The sequence below is a fragment of the Homalodisca vitripennis genome, chromosome 7, assembly GCF_021130785.1.
Source record: "Homalodisca vitripennis isolate AUS2020 chromosome 7, UT_GWSS_2.1, whole genome shotgun sequence".
Lineage (NCBI taxonomy): Eukaryota > Metazoa > Arthropoda > Insecta > Hemiptera > Cicadellidae > Homalodisca > Homalodisca vitripennis.
This window is the reverse complement of record NC_060213.1, coordinates 16,641,408-16,661,581: the sequence shown is the minus strand read 5'-3', so window position 1 is coordinate 16,661,581 and position 20,174 is coordinate 16,641,408. Positions and strand designations below refer to the sequence as shown.

At 32.7% G+C, this 20,174-nt stretch overlaps 1 protein-coding gene across 1 annotated transcript in view; it reads right to left on the bottom strand.

Moving 5' to 3' along the window:
* The window catches only part of LOC124366929 (small conductance calcium-activated potassium channel protein-like), a 435,022-nt gene that overhangs the window by 129,567 nt on the left and 285,281 nt on the right, over positions 1-20,174 (bottom strand). Inside the window, exon 2 of the mRNA XM_046823537.1 lies at positions 768-863. Coding sequence (XP_046679493.1) covers positions 768-863 — 96 coding nt within the window. The remainder of the gene's footprint in view (positions 1-767; positions 864-20,174) is intronic.

Sequence of the window (20,174 nt, the reverse complement as noted above, 5' to 3'; positions counted from 1 at the left end):
TCGAGGCAAACAGGGAGTTAAGTATCACAAAGCATTGAAATATTGAATAATGATATTTCGTAACATTTAATTTGTTTTTCGTCGGTGTTTTTAAGCAATTTTGGTATTTTTCTACTATCGTAATACGTAAATAATTGACAAGTAAAATAAAATTCATTCATGTAGATATACATTATACAAGAAGCGTAAGAATAATGCAAATTTTAGCTTGAATATAGTGTATGTTGTATTATGTTAAGCATTGAGTTACTTCTGCCATTGTTAAAAAAAAATTGTGTTGTTTGACTGTTTTATAGGATTATGGCCAATTTGAAACCACGAGACAGCTGTCGAGAGGCTTTGAAGGATTTTAACATCAAAAAAGTGACTCCTCTATACATCCTGGAAGTGATTGAGCATGCCTCAAGTCTTAACTTACCAAAAAATAAGGACATTCACGGAAGAAACATACGAAAAGATAATGACTTCTTTACTACTCAACTCACAGGACAGATCTGTTTTAGAAGAAGCCAGGATATATTGGACCAAGATCCTTCAACGCAATTCATACAGAGCTAAAAATACAAAACACCAAGAAGCTGACAACATCTCCGTAATTTTTCCAAAATTTTCCTCCCGTAAAAAACTCCCAAAAGATGCACCCCAGTAGTTATTATTTAAAACCGTAAAGTGCAGAGTATTGTTTTATAGCAAATTGGAAATACAAGTTGAGTAGAATACTATTTTCATACAAAATATACACAATAATAAGTAAAGTAATAAAATACCTGCACTTCAAGGGCATGGTAAGCGACGATAAGGCCAAGCAGCACCACGGTGGAGACGGAGATCAGGGTCTTGAGCGCCGTCGAGTAAAATGAGGCCTGCAACAAAGTGTTACGGTGAATAGACTGCAATCTCCATATATGATAATCGACGATAACGTAGGGCAGCTCCACGGTGGAGACGGAGATCAGGGTCTTGAGCGCATTTGAGTAAAATGAGGCCTGCAACAAAGTGTTACGGTGAATAGAGTGCAATCTCCATATATGATAAGCGACGATAACGTAGAGCAGCGACATGATAGAGACGGAGATCAGGGTCTTGAGCACCATCGAGTAAAATGAGGCCTGCAACAAAGTGTTACGGTGAATAGAGTGCAATCTCCATATATGATAATCGACGATAACGTAGGGCAGCTCCACGGTGGAGACGGAGATCAGGGTCTTGAGCGCATTTGAGTAAAATGTGGCCTGCAACAAAGTGTTACGGTGAATAGAGTGCAATCTCCATATATGATAAGCGACGATAACGTAGAGCAGCGCCATGATAGAGACGGAGATCAGGGTCTTAAGCACCATCGAGTAAAATGAGGCCTGCAACAAAGTGTTACGGTGAATAGAGTGCAATCTCCATATATGATAATCGACGATAACGTAGGGCAGCTCCACGGTGGAGACGGAGATCAGGGTCTTGAGCGCATTTGAGTAAAATGTGGCCTGCAACAAAGTGTTACAGTGAATAGAGTGCAATCTCCATGTATGATAAGCAACGAAAACGTAGGGCAGCTCCACGGTGGAGACGGAGATCAGGGTCTTGAGCACCGTCGAGTAAAATGAGGCCTGCAACAAAGTGTTACGGTGAATAGAGTGCAATCTCCATATATGATAAGCGACGATAACGTAGAGCAGCACCATGGTAGATACGGAGATCTGGGTCTTGAGCACCGTCGAGTAAAATGTGGCCTACAACAAAGTGTTACGGTGAATAGAGTGCAATCTCCATATATAATAATCGACGATAACGTAGGGCAGCTCCACGGTGTGGACGGAGATCAGGGTCTTGAGAGCCTTCGAGTAAAATGAGGCCTGAAACAAAGTGTTACCGTCAATAGAGTGCAATCTCCATATATGATAAGCGACGATAACGTAGAGCAGCACCATGGTAGAGACGGAGATCAGGGTCTTGAGCACCGTCGAGTAAAATGAGGCCTGAAACAAAGTGTTACGGTGAATAGAGTGCAATCTCCATATATGATAAGCGACGATAACGTAGAGCAGCACCATGGTAGAGACGGAGATCTGGGTCTTGAGCACCGTCGAGTAAAATGTGGCCTGCAACAAAGTGTTACGGTGAATAGAGTGCAATCTCCATATATGATAAGCAACGATAACGTAGGGCAGCGCCATGGTATAGACGGAGATCAGGGTCTTAGGCACCGTCGGGTAAAATGAGGCCGGCAACAAAGTGTTACGGTCAATAGAGTGCAATCTCCATGTATGATAATCGACGAAAACGTAGGGCAGCTCCACGGTGGAGACGGAGATCAGGGTCTTGAGAGCCTTCGAGTAAAATGAGGCCTGCAACAAAGTGTTACGGTCAATAGAGTGCAATCTCCATATATGATAATCGACGAAAACGTAGGGCAGCTCCACGGTGGAGACGGAGATCAGGGTCTTGAGAGCCTTCGAGTAAAATGAGGCCTGAAACAAAGTGTTACGGTCAATAGAGTGCAATCTCCATATATGATAAGCGACGATAACGAAGAGCAGCACCATGATAGAGACGGACATCAGGGTCTTGAGCACCGTCAAGTAAAATGAGGCCTGCAACAAAGTGTTACGGTGAATAGAGTGCAATCTCCATATATGATAAGCGACGGTAACGTAGAGCAGCAACATGGTATAGACGGAGATCAGGGTCTTGGGCACCGTCGAGTAAAATGAGGCCTGCAACAAAGTGTTACGGTCAATAGAGTGCAATCTCCATATATGATAAGCAAAGATAACGTAGAGCAGCACCATGGTAGAGACGGAGATCAGGGTCTTGAGCACCGTCGAGTAAAATGAGGCCTGCAACAAAGTGTTAAATTACAGGCTTCAGAGGTTTGATTTTATTCTCGATACATAACATATATTATTTTGCAATTAAAAATGATTATTTTCAAATTTAAACCTAATACAAAATTATAAAATTTAGTATACTGTTGTTTAGTTTTCAATTGTCATAGGACTACGAACATATTTTTCTGTTTCAACAACAGAACCACAACGTTTCGAAAACTAATATTTGCGATCTTCTTCAGGCGTAAGACCTAAAAACCAAATAACCTCATACGTAGAATACCACGTAACAAATTAATGCACATCCACAGTGAAGTTTAGGCTGCGATGTGGCGCTTGTATGTTGTAGTTTTTTTCCGCCTCTTCTAATTTTGGTTCTCAATATTAAGTATCCACTTGGATCTTTGAGTTTTACGAGTAACAACATGATTGGGAGATATTGGTGTAGAGTGACCACTAGAATGGGAAGAGTTCGTTTGATCTTAAAATATGTTTGAACTCTTAATCGTGAGGAGTTTTTGTCTCTCCTGCTCCTCTCTGCTTTATTTGAGTGACAGAGGTAACCTTTCTTTCTTCAAAGGTGTAATGACTGAAGTAGTATCCACTACTCTTCTCATAGAACCAGGATTTGTGCAGGAGGCGGCCCCATCCTGAATATTCTGTCACTCATGAAGCCGTGCAGTAGATTTTTAACAGCCTTAACTTGCATTGCAGACGTTTTCTAACCTTCTTGCTCTACAGAACAAGGAAATGAGAATGGAATACATTTCACAATCTTCAAAAACGTAAAATTTCAAACAGAGACAGCCTCATATTCAAGGATATGTCTGAAATATTTCCTCAACCCTGTTAAAAATATTGGATATTCAGTTACAATTCCGATTTATACCACACACCATGTCTCCCTTTCGCAAGTTAAGGCATTTTCTGATATTAAAGTCAGCTAATTTATAAATTAGAGATAAATTATGGATGTTTGTAAACGATTCTATTGCAACCCATATCTTGGTTAAGCATCGACTACGGGGTAGGGTGTTGTTGGAATATCAAGTTTCATAAATCTAAGTGGTCAGTGTCGGGAAGAAAATGCAAATAAAGTCATACCAGATTAGATGTAAGTGTAATGTGAATTGGGCAGCTTTTCCATGAAGACAGTCGTAACAAATATACAGAGAATTTATTAAATAAATTCTAGAGATTAAATTTGCAAATAATCACGTACCTTATACACTAAATCGACCATAAATAGTATGGTATAAAAACAAAGTCTATTCTGTTGTAGGTATACCAATATACTGATAAAACTAAGCCATTCTTAAATCGCTCTGTGCATTTTAAGTATGAAGGGTCGTTTTAAAAGATTTCTTCTCATTTCTTGCTCTTGTAGGCTTGAGATTAATATTTTTCTAGTGTACTGAATGAATCCTTTTCTTCGGATTGAAACAATAATTTATGTTTAAATTTATTATTGAGGTATAAGTAATACGGTTTAAGATTTAGTAAAATTTGGTTTTTGATTTTGAACACGTCCTTTTGAAAATAGATTCAATACACTATAATAATTAATTATTAATCTAATTAAAGCTCTAGATTTTACTTTACTTGAATATATGATATTCATAAAAGCATTCCGATAGAGTTTTGGTAGCCAGGTTATAAACCGAATTGAGACTTATAGTCTGGCAATAAGTATTGTTCATGCAAATATTTTAATTAAGTTTATATCAACATAAATTCCAAAACTATCACAAATATTTACTGGAACTACCTTAATTATTGGTTTAGTTTAGCAACATATAATTGTTGACTCAAATAATAGACACAACAAGTAATTATATGGATGAGATCGTATGTGCAACAGTACAATTCAAGCTGATCCTGAAAATGTATGTCGAATCAGACGAAAGGATTTTGTCTTATAAGATTATTACACTATAGTTTTATTCTACAATTAAATACATAAAGTTTAATAAATTAGTACAAATAAAAGGAAATTACATATATAAATATGAAGATCGATGCTTTATCTTATAAAAAATATGTATAAACTATTCATATTTTGATTCGTAATAAAGCTATGTGATAAATCTATTTGGTTTCCAATTATAATTATTTATTATTTAATAAATTCTTATATATGATGTAATTATATACTTTTAAATAAATAAATAAATATGTTTTATATATATATATATATATATATATATATATATATATATATATATATATATATGATCTTATGTTTAACGTATAACTTTAAGAGATTAGGCATGGATTCATCAGAACCTTATGACTTGGTCACTTAGGGGGTGGTCTCTAGTATCCTTTGAGACCTGCGACGTTATCTTAACTAGACGGGTAAAGATGAGCACCAGAGCTGTGGGTGCTGCGCAGGGACTAGTAATGTGTTTACACAATCCAGTGACATGAGATTGAGTTTCATCCCACACGAACAATGTAGAACTTAAAACACTTTTACGTCCTTATTTTTGATTTTTAGATTATAGAAGTTGTCTTAATTTAAGAATATGATTAATACATCAAACCACCTTTAAGCTTTTCTTGTTCAGTATAAGGGCTAATTTTTTAATAACTAAACGATAAATTACAAAACTTGTTTAGAGTGTTTTACTAAATAACAACAAAATTTTTGGAAATCAAATTATCGTTTTGGTGAGTAGTGATTATATTTTTGTAATGAAACATCTCCCATGATTGTATGGCTAAAACTAGGCTTGAAATTTAATTTAGTTTTTATGCGACTAAAATAAAGATGGCTCCCAGCCAAGTCCGCTCCTTGCCAACTTGTAAACGTTGAGTGAATTGAAACTGTTAAGTAAAAACTATTTTCTACACTTTATATTCTTATCCCAACTTTTATTACGCTTTTACATTTCTTACTCCCTGGAAGTGTAGAAACAATGAAAAGAGGAATTTGAATGGGGAAGAAATAAAAAGACAAATAAAATACAATATGGACGCCAATAAAAACACCGAGAGATGCTGCCATAGATAACACAATGGAATGTCCACTTTGATTTATGGCAGAGCAATCTTGATCTGTAAATGCCATAAAACCCGAACTCGCTAGCATCCGTCAATCCTGTAGAATTGCCTTTTTGGCCACATTCCAGTTTATATTGGCAGGAGGAAAAGGTCCTGTCCTTCCTCGGACGTTTATGGTTCCCTTGTGGGTTTGTGGGTACAATTAAACAGGGTGCGGCATTCCTCAACCATTGAAACCCTGTGGTTTACTGAGCTAAATAGTTCATTTTGATTGAGAAATTGTTTATATCTTCAGAAATTAACAATGATGTTAGTCCTAGTTTATACTCATTCATACTTCGTACTTGTCATTCGTACTTAATTATTATTATTATGATAAAAGAATAAGTTGTTTAATGAAGAAACAAAGACATTGAATAATACGAGGAATATTTGAAAACGACTTTTATACACACTTAAGTTCTTATTAAAAAAAATATATTTTATCAAACATGCAAAACGCACATAGAAGCTTCTTCGAAATCATCGAAGATAACATAAAAATATGTGAAAAAATTTTCTTTTCACAACAATTAAAAAATAACTGCTATGACAATTCTTATTTATAATGCGTTAGTTTTGATTAGAGGAATATATATTAGATTTATATTATTTTCCCATTAATTTAAATCAAATTACTTCCTTAGGCTATTTTAATTCCGTCGTATTGTTAAGCAAAAAAGTGTTCTTTTGTCAAATATTTCAATACAAAATTAATCTTAAGGAATATTTAAAGAATGATTGATATGTCATTGTGTTGAGGAGCACGAAATACATATAATTGTTTAAAATAGCCGGAATTTTGATATTTACTGCTTTTATTGATAAACCTTTAAACATAAAACTCACAAACATGTGGTTATTAATTTAAATAACCCGTATCAGCCCAGAAAATTAACAGAGAAAGGAACACTCTGTGTGAGGACTGTACTTGTTACGCAACTGCAAACTTTCTTACTTGTTTTAAGCAAAAAAAACAAAAAAAAAAAAAAAATACAAAAGTATGGACAGATTGAAGGTAAACGAAAATACCAGTGTATGAATTTAGTTGTTGCCTCCTCTTGGTCTATGGAACAATACCCTAAAGTTTCTTGTGAGAGTTTGGTAGACCCTATATTGAATAATTATATATTTTTCAGACAGAAACAAGTAAATTATTTTCAGTCCATATTTCCATCATTTATAAATTTATTCATAACTAAATAAAGTAATAAAAAACTTCGACACTAAACACAACAGATTATAAAATATAAAGAAGAAACAGCTGAGATGTAGTTTAACTAACATTTATCTCATGTTAATTCCATCAGGCTGTCTTGATTTTCAGATTAACTCATGGGCTATTTCTATATTTCTAAATTACAATAAATTTGTTTCTGGATCCGAATTACGTTAATTGTTATAAACTTTCAATTTAAAGAAATGTTCGAAAATATGTTCTTGAAGTTCCGTAGAATGTGCAGAACTTATATATACATAATTATAGGTTGTTAAAAAAATGTACGAAAAACGAAAACAAGAATATTTTTTAGCTCTTATCCTGGAAAGGTTTTCGACTACATTGGCCGTATCCAACAAAAATTTTCCAGAATACCCTTTGAATGAAAAATCTTAGAAATAATTCATCCCTTAGGTTATCCTATAAGACGAAACAGACTCTCTGTATGATGGAAAATGCAGCGACGACAATAAAACGATTAAACACAACCTGAGGCGCTGTGTCGAGGGAAACTGTTTCTGCTGATGCGGTTATGGTTGTCACATTAATGATTTGAAGCTGATGGCGCTCCCGTCTCAGCATTTAAGTTATTACTGCAATGTTTACTTGAAGACCCATCCGAAAAAATACAGTATATTTATAATTATAACCTATATGTTCGTATAGCTTCACTGTTACTTATGTAGTCATACTTAGCTAAAAACTTTTGGTAAATAAAATAAGATAATACAATGATAAAATGTGTTAGCCAATACATACTTAGAGTTATAACAAATACGATAACAATAGTTTAATCTAAACATTATTTGAAAGGATAACAATATTCCCGAAAATTTGCAACCGTTATATGTTAAAATACTATAATATATTCTCTTCTTAAGGAATTAAACAACTTCATAACGTAAACAATATCATGCGATGAACACGCTAAAGTAATTTAGATAAAAAAAGTTAGAGTAAAAAATTCAAAAATTCAAATGAAACCATAGATTCATACAGTAATGAGTCGCACGTACCATACGATTACTATCACAAACGCACTACATGTGACACGCTGCACACACCAGAACATGTTAGAGACTGAGAGAAAAATGATCACGATATCATTGTCTATAAATATTGATTTTGAAGAAAGAAAACAATATAAAGAAAGATGAAATTTATAGAACTTTTCAGGAAATGTGGAATTACTTTTTTGTAATGTTGAAAGCAACAAACCTTGCGAAAGTTTGTCGAAATTAACACAACTACATTATTTCCGTTGTCGTCTGTATTTAAACAGCGCGTGTGCGTGCGTGCGTACTTCATGAGCTTTGGTTGAAATAAACAAATTAAAATTGTTCATATACCTATTTTATATTAGGAACAATCAAAATGGGCATCTGGTATCAGAATTGAGAAACTTTTGCGACAGCTTAATTAACACATGTGGTGAACTGCCACTCCCAGTGTTGTTCTCCATCAAACAGTCATATTTCATTACTAGATTAAATTTCAATACATTATTAGATTGGCTGTGAAGACTTTTCAATATTACATGTCAATATTTGTTAACGCTACAGAGTTTAGAATACGCTTCTCAACCAAGTATAAATTTTACACCTCCCGAAGCATTATAAGTTATACAGGGTGTTTAAATACTCATGTTGGGTATTTAGTTGAGGTCTTTTGTACAGTTATAAGAAAATAGTTTTCAAATATAGGTTTGAGTGTTTATATGCTGTCACAACGTATGTACATGTTTGGATACCATATTAAAACTTGTACATGTAAAGTTTTAATAAAAATCTTTCATGTAAACGTTACTTTATGTTGAAAATTTTGGTTGAAACTTGCTGAAGGGGTTTAAAGAAATACGATTTAATAAAAGAAATACATACACATCAAGAGAGAATACTATAATTAAAAAGAAAACCATAGTTAAAAAGTTAGTTTACTACAATCATAGGAATCATCCCCTAAAATATCCGAGAAGATTTCAGAATTACCCTGTATAACAATTACCCACTTAAAGTTTGTACAATAACGTATTTCAGAAGGCCTAAATAATATTTTCCTAAAACATACATTGAAATACAAACCTACAATAAACTGATGTTTAAAAAAGTTTTATTTACAGTTAAAAAAGAGATATTAAATGATGTTGGGTTCTAGCCAGACTCTGCATCAGCATTCTTTATCAGATGCATCTGAACTGTCAGAGTTTCCGCTCTACTTTAGGCCGTTTCTAGCAAAGTCCGACATAGTTATACTGCCCATCCAGCAACAAAACAGTATGGATGACAAGTAGAAACGTTTCTAGCGTAAGTACAACTAAAAAATACAAGACAATAAATGTATCTAAGTATGTATGTATTGTCAAGGTTGCCAGTACACTCGTATTGTTGTTTAGAAATTCAAGTGTTGCAGCTTAAATTCAAACTGACCTAGGTTGAAGGTACATCTACCAAGTTTCTGGCTTTACTTATAATTTCTACTTCTACAGTTATAGACAATCTTTTTGAATAACACGATTTCAAAGCAATAAATCTGGAACAATTACGGTGTTGATTAATTTTTTTGTTCGAGACACAGAGAGTAATATAAATAAATGTTTGAAGTATTTGTATTAATTAAGATATTACCTAATCGTAACGTCATCTAATCGTTGGATGGCCTGTGGTTGCCCGGTCTAAGACGTCTTACTTTGCATCTGAGCTGGAGATAATGTAGGTTCAAAACCTGTCTGTAACCGTAGTCTTTTTTATCAGCACCATCAAACTTATACTGTATCGATTATGCTCCTCAGTTTTTCATATGATTCAAGCACAGGAAATCTGATCATGATTCTGATCTGTGAGGTTGGGCAGAAATAGGGTTCATAATCATTAAAAAAAAGGAAATATTGGAAATCGATTTCAAGTTTAAGTTGAAACTAAAACAGTTTCATTCTTTGTGATCTCAATATGGACCAAAATCATTTACTCATTACTTTTTGCTTGTAAACTAGCCGTGGTTGTTATCAGTTATATTTTAAAAGAATATCAAAGACTTATGCGATTTGCATTATCCCTACATTTGAACCGGTAATCGCATAGATGAGTATGTCAAGAAAGTTGATTCATCGATTAAAAAATAATGGAGGAAGGAAATAATTTGTGTACATGTTAGTCATTTGAAAAAAACTGAACACATCTGATTGGAGAGATTTGAAAGTAATATTACGAAATAAAAAGTTATGCAAAAAATAGAATAACGGGGAGTATACATAGATAGTTTGTAACCTCTAACTTCCAGCCAAGATTATAGGAGTAATTATGTTCAATGGAGGAATATAATGTGCAATCCCAAATAATTTAAGCTAGTTTTCTAGTATATACTTTCTTGGTGATAAATATGGTGGAACATTATGTCTCCGTATCTCGTTGTCTGACGATGATATAGCTATTTATGTACGTGGTGGTTAGTTTAAGTGTATCCAATCAGGCAAATATAATCATGTAACATTTTAAACATTTTCATACCCTCCCGTGTTGTCCTATATCAAACGTACCACGGCTTACGATCGATTTATTACTTGGGAGAAATTCTTTGGGATCAAATTAGCTCCCGGCTCCTGGACAACACATAGGGTAATTACATATTCGTCTTTTTCAATTAATGCGTAACGCGAAACAACAAAATGCGGAGCAAATCTCGACAAATAAATATATTGTAATTCTGAAATTGTATTAGACTTTCAAGTTAGAAACACCGGTAGTCCAGTAGCAAAAAAGAAATTAGAAATGGGGGTACATACCGTTAATAATATTGATTATCGATATTAAAATAACTACTGATTGAAAGATGAGATAAGTGACCGGAAACGGTCCGGCTGTCCACTTCCGGTGAATAATTACACCTATCCGGTTAATAGAATAATGTTTGAATCTGTCTCCAACATATTGTGGTATGGCATGTTACAGTAGAGGGAAATTATGTTTGTGACATTTTGTAATACATTTTTTTAATGGTATTTATAGTAGTATTAATTCCTCCTGAACACAGCCGGTTGTGCTGCTGATGTATAATATCACAGTTTGGTAGTATTGACATTGTATAAAGTAGCTATAGCATCGGTTCTCTTGCGTTTATTATATTATATACACGTATAGGAATTTCTAATAAGATTCAAGGAAACACATATAAACCTTTATGAAAGAAAATAAAAATCATACAAAACATTTCAACACCATTAAATTTTAATCATGATTATATTAACATATTTAATTCATTCCTTTGAAAGCAAAAAAGGTCAATTACCTCTTTTTGCACTTTATTTAGGTAAAAAGGTATTCTCATTGTCTTATCAGGTGCACAATCGGTGCAGTTTGTGACTGCGTCAGATTCCATAGGAAGGAAGCTACACTCAACATTCATATCTTCAATACAATCAAGGGGTTTACCTTTCTTGCCGAGATATAGAGCCTGCTAAAAGTTTATCTAAACAAATGAGATATTTTCTTAGCACATATGAGACTTAGGCTTTGTATCTCTAAGCTTAAAATAGTTTCCCGCTTCAATTTTGAATTTCTGTAAAAGTGCATAATTGACAATAAATTAATTGCTTCAATTTTTGCAAGCCTATTCCAATTACCTGCCAATATTCCAAATCTTGGTACTAAATTAAAAATGTATTTTAATTTAAGACACCTTCTGCAAATCCATTGTAGAACCATTGCATGAATATTTATTTATATGTAACATTCATTGTGGAAAACGTTATGAGATTGGTTATAGTGCCAATTACTCAAACCATTATTTGCTCACTATTTTAAAACAATATCCCAAACCATCTATAGCTGCATTATGTATAGAAATGAAAATAATGATTCATTCCATTAATTGAATACACATGGTTAACAAAACTCTGGAATGACTGACCACTATTACAAGTAATGTGGTCAGTTAAAACACAAATATAAAAACAAAAGTTAGTTCTTGAGTCCATGTCTAATGCTCATGTTGCTGCCAGTTGAGCCGCACTCTGTGGCGTCTGTCAGGTTTAGCTGACATTTCAGCAGATAAGAATAATACAAAACATAATTGCTTGGTAACTACAGTATACAAATTATGTATTATTACAAAATATGAAGGCACAGCTAATTATAATAAAAACAAACAAGTTCTTAAAATATTTTTTGTACATTAAAAAGAATAAAAATAAATGGTTACATATTATGCAGGCAAATGAGTAGGAGTTTTATAAACCCTGTTTGCACCTAAAGATTTTTATTGCAACCAAATTGCGGTTGCATAGTGGCAGTATAAAGGGTCTTAGTGACAAATCAGGTAAACTAAACTTTTAGATTTATTAAAAATTTAAGGATAAGGGTACTTAATAATACAACCAAAGGGCTTACGTCAGAATAATTAATTTAATCGAAAATTGTAACGATACTTCAGTTAGTGAGAAATAAGCTATAAGAACAGAGTAACTGATAACAAGCCCAGAGAGGCGATGTCAACTAACAGAACGGCCGGCCGCGCAATTCATTACCAAACAGAGGCTGGCCTGATTCCAAATGACTGGTAATCCACTGGGCCGAAACAAACATGTGATTTTGATTATGTTCCTTCCTTCCTTTGACATCGCTATTGGTGAAAGTAAGTATCAGGAGGAATATACGAGGTATACGTAGGTGGTTTCTCAGTAGAATTATTACGAGTACGCGATCTGACCTGGTTTTAGTTTATAATGCTTTCATATGCAGTCCAATTGGCTTATATATAGTACATTGAATATTGTGGGCGTCTACCAGTTATAGAGCCACATGAATATATACAGCTAAATCTACTTACATAGCTACACTGGATTATACAGCCACATTGATTTATGCAGCCAAATTGGCTTACACAGTAATATTGGCTTACAAAGCCACATTCGATTACACATTTACATTATGTTATACAGCCAAATTAGCTTATAAATCCATTTTAAATTATTCAGCCACATTTACTCACAAAGCTACATTAAATCGCATATGAATATTGAACACCTAAACGAGCGATTGAAATTAAATTAATCTGTTATAAATAATACAATACTTCATTATAAATTTCCAAAATTTTGAAGGAAGGTAAATCAGATTCTTCGGAGAAATCATTGAGAAGATTGTGGGGATTTACTGCGTTTCCATACCAGCACATAGTTACATTATGGCAGATCAACGAGCAGATCAGTAATCTTGAAACAAAACCGGAGATATGGAAAGCTTTCTACATTGACGTTATTGGTATACATTTATCAATATTTAAGATTAAATTAATAATGAAAGCATTCATTGTAAATCCTAATTGTGTTCAGTTATAAATACTGTTAAAAAATACTAACTAAACCGTTAGTCAATATTCTCAATATTCTCTGGATTTATAACAGAAAGTGACCAGCTCAGGAAATTAAACTGCGTACGAAAAATGGATATTTAAAAAAAAAAAACTTATTAAACACTAACAAAATTATTATAAATTTTGGATTTGCACAAGACAAGATTGCTTACTTTAATTGTAACTATATACAGAATAAATTTAGCATACTATGTACATTTTTAAATATTACTATAATTTGTCTGAAAATGTCTAAAAAGCATGTTATTCACAAGCTCGTGTCATACTGCATAAGAGCACACAGAAACACACACTAGACCTTAGGCTCAAAAACCCAAATTTTTGAATGGGAGTGACTTACGTTCAATTGGGGGTCATGATTGGTGGAAATTTCAAGTTTATAAAATTATGTCATGAATTGGAGTACGCAGATTGTATTGAAATCTAAATCAAACCAGAATGATCTTTATTTACATAAGAGACTACCTCAAGATATACTACCGGATCGTTAATTTCTTCAATGATAAAGAGATCAGAAGGAGGTTTTTACACAGACAGAGACAGAGTACAATAATATGGAGTTTATCCATATTAGAAACGTGCCTAAAACGGTTCTTGGAACGCATCTTCATCAAGTTAATAATTTCCCACTCAGATAACCGTTTAGTACTTGAGGGCTTTTTGCTTGTCATTTCCAAACGCAAGTGAACTTTACCCAACTCTCTTGACAGGTTTGTAATTATAGAACTTTAGAGCAACTACGTATTTCAAGGGTATCAATGTTCAGATGATGAACTGGTTACTATACGAAGCAATTGGTAGAAAATATGGTGGACAAAGTATTTTTGAATGGAATAATTTAGTTATGGAAATATTTACAAAATGAGAAACCTTACAAGGCAATAAGTGTTACTTCCAGTTTACTAAATATGAATGAAATATAATCAAAGCCTCTTGCTTTGTCTCAAAAACGAATTTATATTGTGTGTTTGCCCCGTGCTCACACGATAAAGACCTAACGTGTTGACATATACGATTCTAGAAGTTTATATAAACGTCGAAATTCACCATAGGTGCATAAAAATGTATTTGCATTACTAGAATTTCAATGATTAATAGTCGAAATGGATTCCTTAAAAGTAAATAATTATAAGGTCAATATCTATATAGTTCATAATTAATTAATTAATAACGAAAACACGCAGTCCGAATAAAAATTCTTATGATGTATAAAATCAAATTTTTAAGTATGTTCTGACAAATTTAAGATACAATGTACCGAATATAAGAAAGAGTGGGTGTACATTGAAAATGAATTATACACATTAGTAAATTGGTAGTGAAAAGTCTTAGGTCATGAGTTATAATCTTACAAATTGGTAACACAGAACCGAATGAAATGCATGACATTTGGCAAACACATTACCTACTTAAGGTGATATGCCTGTTGCTGAGGATACAGTAATCTAATGGTTTTAATATCTGCTAACTGTTACAGAATGGAGATATTAGTTATGTAAATTAACTAAATTAAATATAGTAAATAAGGGAAAGTTTTTGTGTTTGTTACAGATCTGGTAATATTCAAATTATTCTTGATATGATAAATTGAGTTTACACTTTTTCTGTTAGCTTAAAATATTATGGTATTGGAATAATTCCTTTTGTTGTAAAAACTGAGTTTATATTTTTGTGCTAATTAAAAATCTGACGATATTGGATGAGCTCTTCTTGTAGTTATTGATTTTACATGTTTTCTGTTAGTTTAAAATTTTAAGATATTTGATGAACTCTTCATGTTATGATAAATTTATTTTACGATTTTTGTGGTACTTTCAAATCTGATGATACTGGAGAAATTCTTCTTTTTATGATAATGTGACTTTACATTTGTTTGTAATTTAAAATCTGATGATATTGGGTGAATTATTCTTGTTTTGATAGATCGAGCTTAAGTTGTTTGTGTTAGTTTTAAATTTGATGATATTGGATGAATTCTTTTGCAATAATAGTTTGAGCTAAACATTTTTGCTGTTAGTTTGAATTTCGATTATATTGGATGAATTCTTCTTTGTTATGACAGATTGAGTTTACATTTTTTGTATTATAAATCAGATGATATTGGATAAGTTCTTCTTGTTATGTGAAATTGAGTTCATAGTTTTTTTGTAGTTTAAAATCTAATAATATCGCATGAATTCTTTTGTTTATGATACACTGAGTTTAAACATTTTCTGTTTGTTTAAAATATGATGATATTAGATGAATTCTTCTTGTTATGATAAATTGAGTTTATATTTTCAAATATTAGTTAAAGATCTCATAGTACTGGTTGGTTTCTTTTTTTCTGATAAATAATTGAATAATTTGTTTGCGCTATGGATCTTATCATAACGTGTTCCAATATTATTTGATGAAATTGATGTTGTGTTATAACACATGTTATACAAATTAAAAATGAAAGATACCAACTTTAAATCAAAAGCAATATTTGTAAATGTATACAAATTCTCTCTCTGTTTACTTCGTGTTTCGTTGGATACAATGGTTTCGTGTGTATTATCAACGGATTGAGAAAATAATACAAAACCTTTGTATTGTATTAGTAGACGAGACACAACAGTGGAGTCTATAAGCCCTCACTCTACCAATACTAGGCATATTTTAGGAGTACTGTGTAACAGGCCATTGTCTCATATTGGAAGGATATCCTTGATTGGGTAGGGTCCAATAAGCGGACCCGGTTTTTTATATCGAAATTGGCAAACGATATTACTTAATCATAACCATCGATATAATCAATCGATATTGATTAATTATTTTTAACAAGTAACTTAAATAATCTATATGAACAGCTGTAAACACTTTTAAATAATACAATTAAGGTAATATTTTAAATTTCACATAAGTAACATTGTGTATTAAAAATGGCTGTCAATCTTAGGAAGCTTCACGAAATTGCTTTAAAAGACGATAAAACATGTTTTTTATGGCTTCAGAATGTTGGGTTAGTACCTAAGAATCCATTATGTGATATTTGTGGAAAGGTAACAAATGTAACTGTCAGAGGAGCTAACATGGTCGTCTTCAGATGCAAAAAAGAAGGTAATGGTAAAGGTTATTTGTTACATTATTAAATTCACATTTTTAAAACATATGATTGTTATTACTTTTATATCGATTGATAGTCTATGATTCGATATGCGAATATTAGGTATCGATGATTATATTCTTCGATATAAAAAACCGGGTCCGCTTATTGGACCCTACCCCCTTGATTAATCTCAATACCGTTTAAAATATCCCTACAAATACGAGAATAAATAACTAAATACGAGTATATTTATCCGTATTTCACGTTATCAGTATAATAACATTTCCGTTTATCCACGCGTGTCACATGAGTCGGTCGGACTGCGGTATTTCGAGATACGTTGCGGATTTTTCCCAATTCCACACGAGTTGATAAAACGCAGCGATTTGTGTATTGAACCGAACTGTGTAAATTCAATAAAGAAGTTTATCCCATTGGACCTATAGCGGGAGGGATTAAAAAGGTTTAAATCGCGCTGGAAATGCTCACTATAGGCAACTTCCATGCTGTGTCCAGCTAACACAGATGAATATTGGGAAATATCAACCTGGAGTATTACGTCACGCTACGAATACTCTGATGAGCAAAAGTTTGTAACTGGCAGACGTTCTGATATTGAGATAAGTGCGGCAGTAAAGTATAATGATAAGTGTATAGAGAATAATCGAGGGGAAATAGAAGATGGAATACAAGAAACTAAGTAGGAATTAACTAATGGAATTAAGTAAGTAGTCACTGTTATTTTTACAACTGACTAAGTACACCACGTGCACTCAAGAGAAATACAATCGCAGCGTTGGTCTCAGCTGATACAATACCGGTGTTAAGTTGTAATTGTTGTTCGTAATACGTGTTTAATATTGTTAGTTTATGTGTAAACAATATTGTTTGTTGAAGATTCTTGAAGCAATTGGAAAAAAATAAAATAATTAGTAATGTTTTAAAAACACTACTTTTCCAAGATAATTTATCTTTTAGACAAGGCCTTCGGAACCAAAGGTTTCATCATCAGACAACCCTTGATATTGGAAAAGTAAATTGGAAAACTATATTGGAAAATTATTGTTTAAATAACATTTACTACTATTTTAACATTGTTTGTAACTGTTTTCATTCTATGGATATTTCATTCTTTCAATGGAGAACAATGAATTCAATTTCATCTCTTAATATAGCCTATTAATATAGATAGTTTTATGATAACACGAATTGGTACTTGTAACTAATGGATAGTTATTAAATTCTTGTTGATAATTAATTTGGTTAGTAACAATTAAACTGTTTTAACAATTGCGTATATTCTATAATGCATAATGAATGTTCTGTTAGGCTCTAAGTATAATTATAATAATAACAGAGTACAATTGTGTATAATATACTTTATATATATATATATATATATATATATATATATATATATATATATATATATATATATGGAGACGTTACAAATTGCTAAAACTATAATTTTGTATAAACCTTACAGTAATTTTACATGTCTCTAGTGAATCGATTCATATACCTGGGACAGCGACCAAAGCGTCGAAAATCGTTATAGACAGAGTTTGCAACGTTTCCATCAAACTATTCGGAAACTAAAAATCTCAAAACCTAGAAACAGAAGATAGAAGTAAAAAACACAGGCTCCACGCTTTAGGTAAAGATCTCCCTCCAACGTCCACCTAAACTTAATTTACGGTTTACTTTTCCTTGATTACTTGATTGTTAAGTAACTATCTTAACTTCCAATGGTAATTAAACCTGTTAAGAAATGAAAAATACTACGCAGGATGTACAATATACGCAACGCATCATTGTTACTAGTTCAGTAAAAATAAAATATCATTAGTATTTTTAACGTGGGAGATATCATTTTACTGTAATTTATATGTTCACCGAATATTTATCTTATTGAAAATTACTTACTGGTAATAACAATTCATTAAGTTAAATCATACTTCTAACCAATTATAGTTTTGGGATTCTTTTGTGAAAACGACTTCTAATAATTTTCAAACGACAATGGAAAGGCTTAAATACAAAGAGAATAAATAGCAGAAAATATTACACCACGTTAACTAATTAATCCACTTTAATGCAAAATTCTGTCTGAAAGACCTCTGATATGCCAATGTAGTTCACATTAGACACATCGGTGAAGCGATAAATTATTGTAATGTAATACGAGTGTGATCTCGTGGCTGACAGGTCACGTGACCGAGTCAGCCAATGGCGTTGAAGCACGACACTGATCCATCAGTCTGCCGGATCCCGGATTTGTCTCTATTTCCCGGAAGTGGATTACAGTTACAACGTAGACGCAAAGGTGTTTCGATAAACTCGCGATGTGAATCTATGATTCAAAAACGTAATAATTCGGTAGTAATTTTGATTTTGATGATGTATTTTCGATCGGCATGTGTGCAGTAACAAAGATACAAAATCAAAATTAGTGTACATCCAAGAAAACTAGGATTCTCTGAATATTGAATACAAAGTTATTGTGAAACCTTTCCTGATATAGTAACCTATTCGAAAATGTCCAAACACGGGTGGTAGAACCTAGAACGTTTAGGCTACACCTCACACCGTGGTTCCTACCTATTTCACTGGCTACAGCTACATTTTTGTGTGTGATCGGTACCCCAAAAACGGCGCATCGGCGTCAACCAACACGAATTCTCTGTATATTTGTCGTCAATTGGCTATACATGAAAATAATTTCACAAAGACTGGAATAGATCCGGTTCTGGTCTTAAAACTGATTTTTGTTATGAAGAGTTTATAATTAAGGTTGCCTATGCTACTTCTAGATCATAATTCTATTATACAAATCCTTATAAATAAAAAAAACCTTACCTGTTCAGATAATGCATTTTGTGCTATCAAAACAGTAATTGGTGAGGATTACAGTGCTTTAGAAGACCGTTTTAAACGATTACAAACGTTTCTATTGAGTTAAATAAAACCGTCTAATACGTTTAGTTTTTGTAAGTAAAAATATAGATTTGAGATATGTGACGGGATACTTAGATTATTACCATGCTTATTGTTATGTAACGAAATATAGATGGCCTGGGGTTCCTTGCAGTATCCGAGGTGCCTAGAGCCTATTTGCATTATATAAGCATACAAACTGGTTTTCGTTGAATTTAAAACAACGTGAAACATTTAAATATTTGTTAAATAAGCGTCAACTGACCTATAGTCATCCTTACGGGAGACGTTCCGTTCATTGCCTGTCTGATGGTGATCATATAACTATTATTTATATGTCTGATGGTGATCATATATAAGTAGAGACTTTTAGTCTATTGTCTGTCTATCTGACGGTGTTCATACAAATATTCTTTATATGTGTGATGGTGATCATATATAAGTAGAGACTTTTAGTCTATTGTCTATCTGATGGTGTTCATAGAAATATTCTTTATATGTGTGATGGTGATCATACAACTATTGTTTATATGTCAAATGATGATCATATATAAGTAGAGAATATTAGTATATTGTCTATCTCATGATGTTCATAGAAATATTCTTTATATGTGTGATGGTGATCATACAACTATTGTTTATATGTCAAATGATGATCATATGAGTAGAGACTTTTAGTCTATTGTCTATCTGATGGTTTTCATAGAAATAT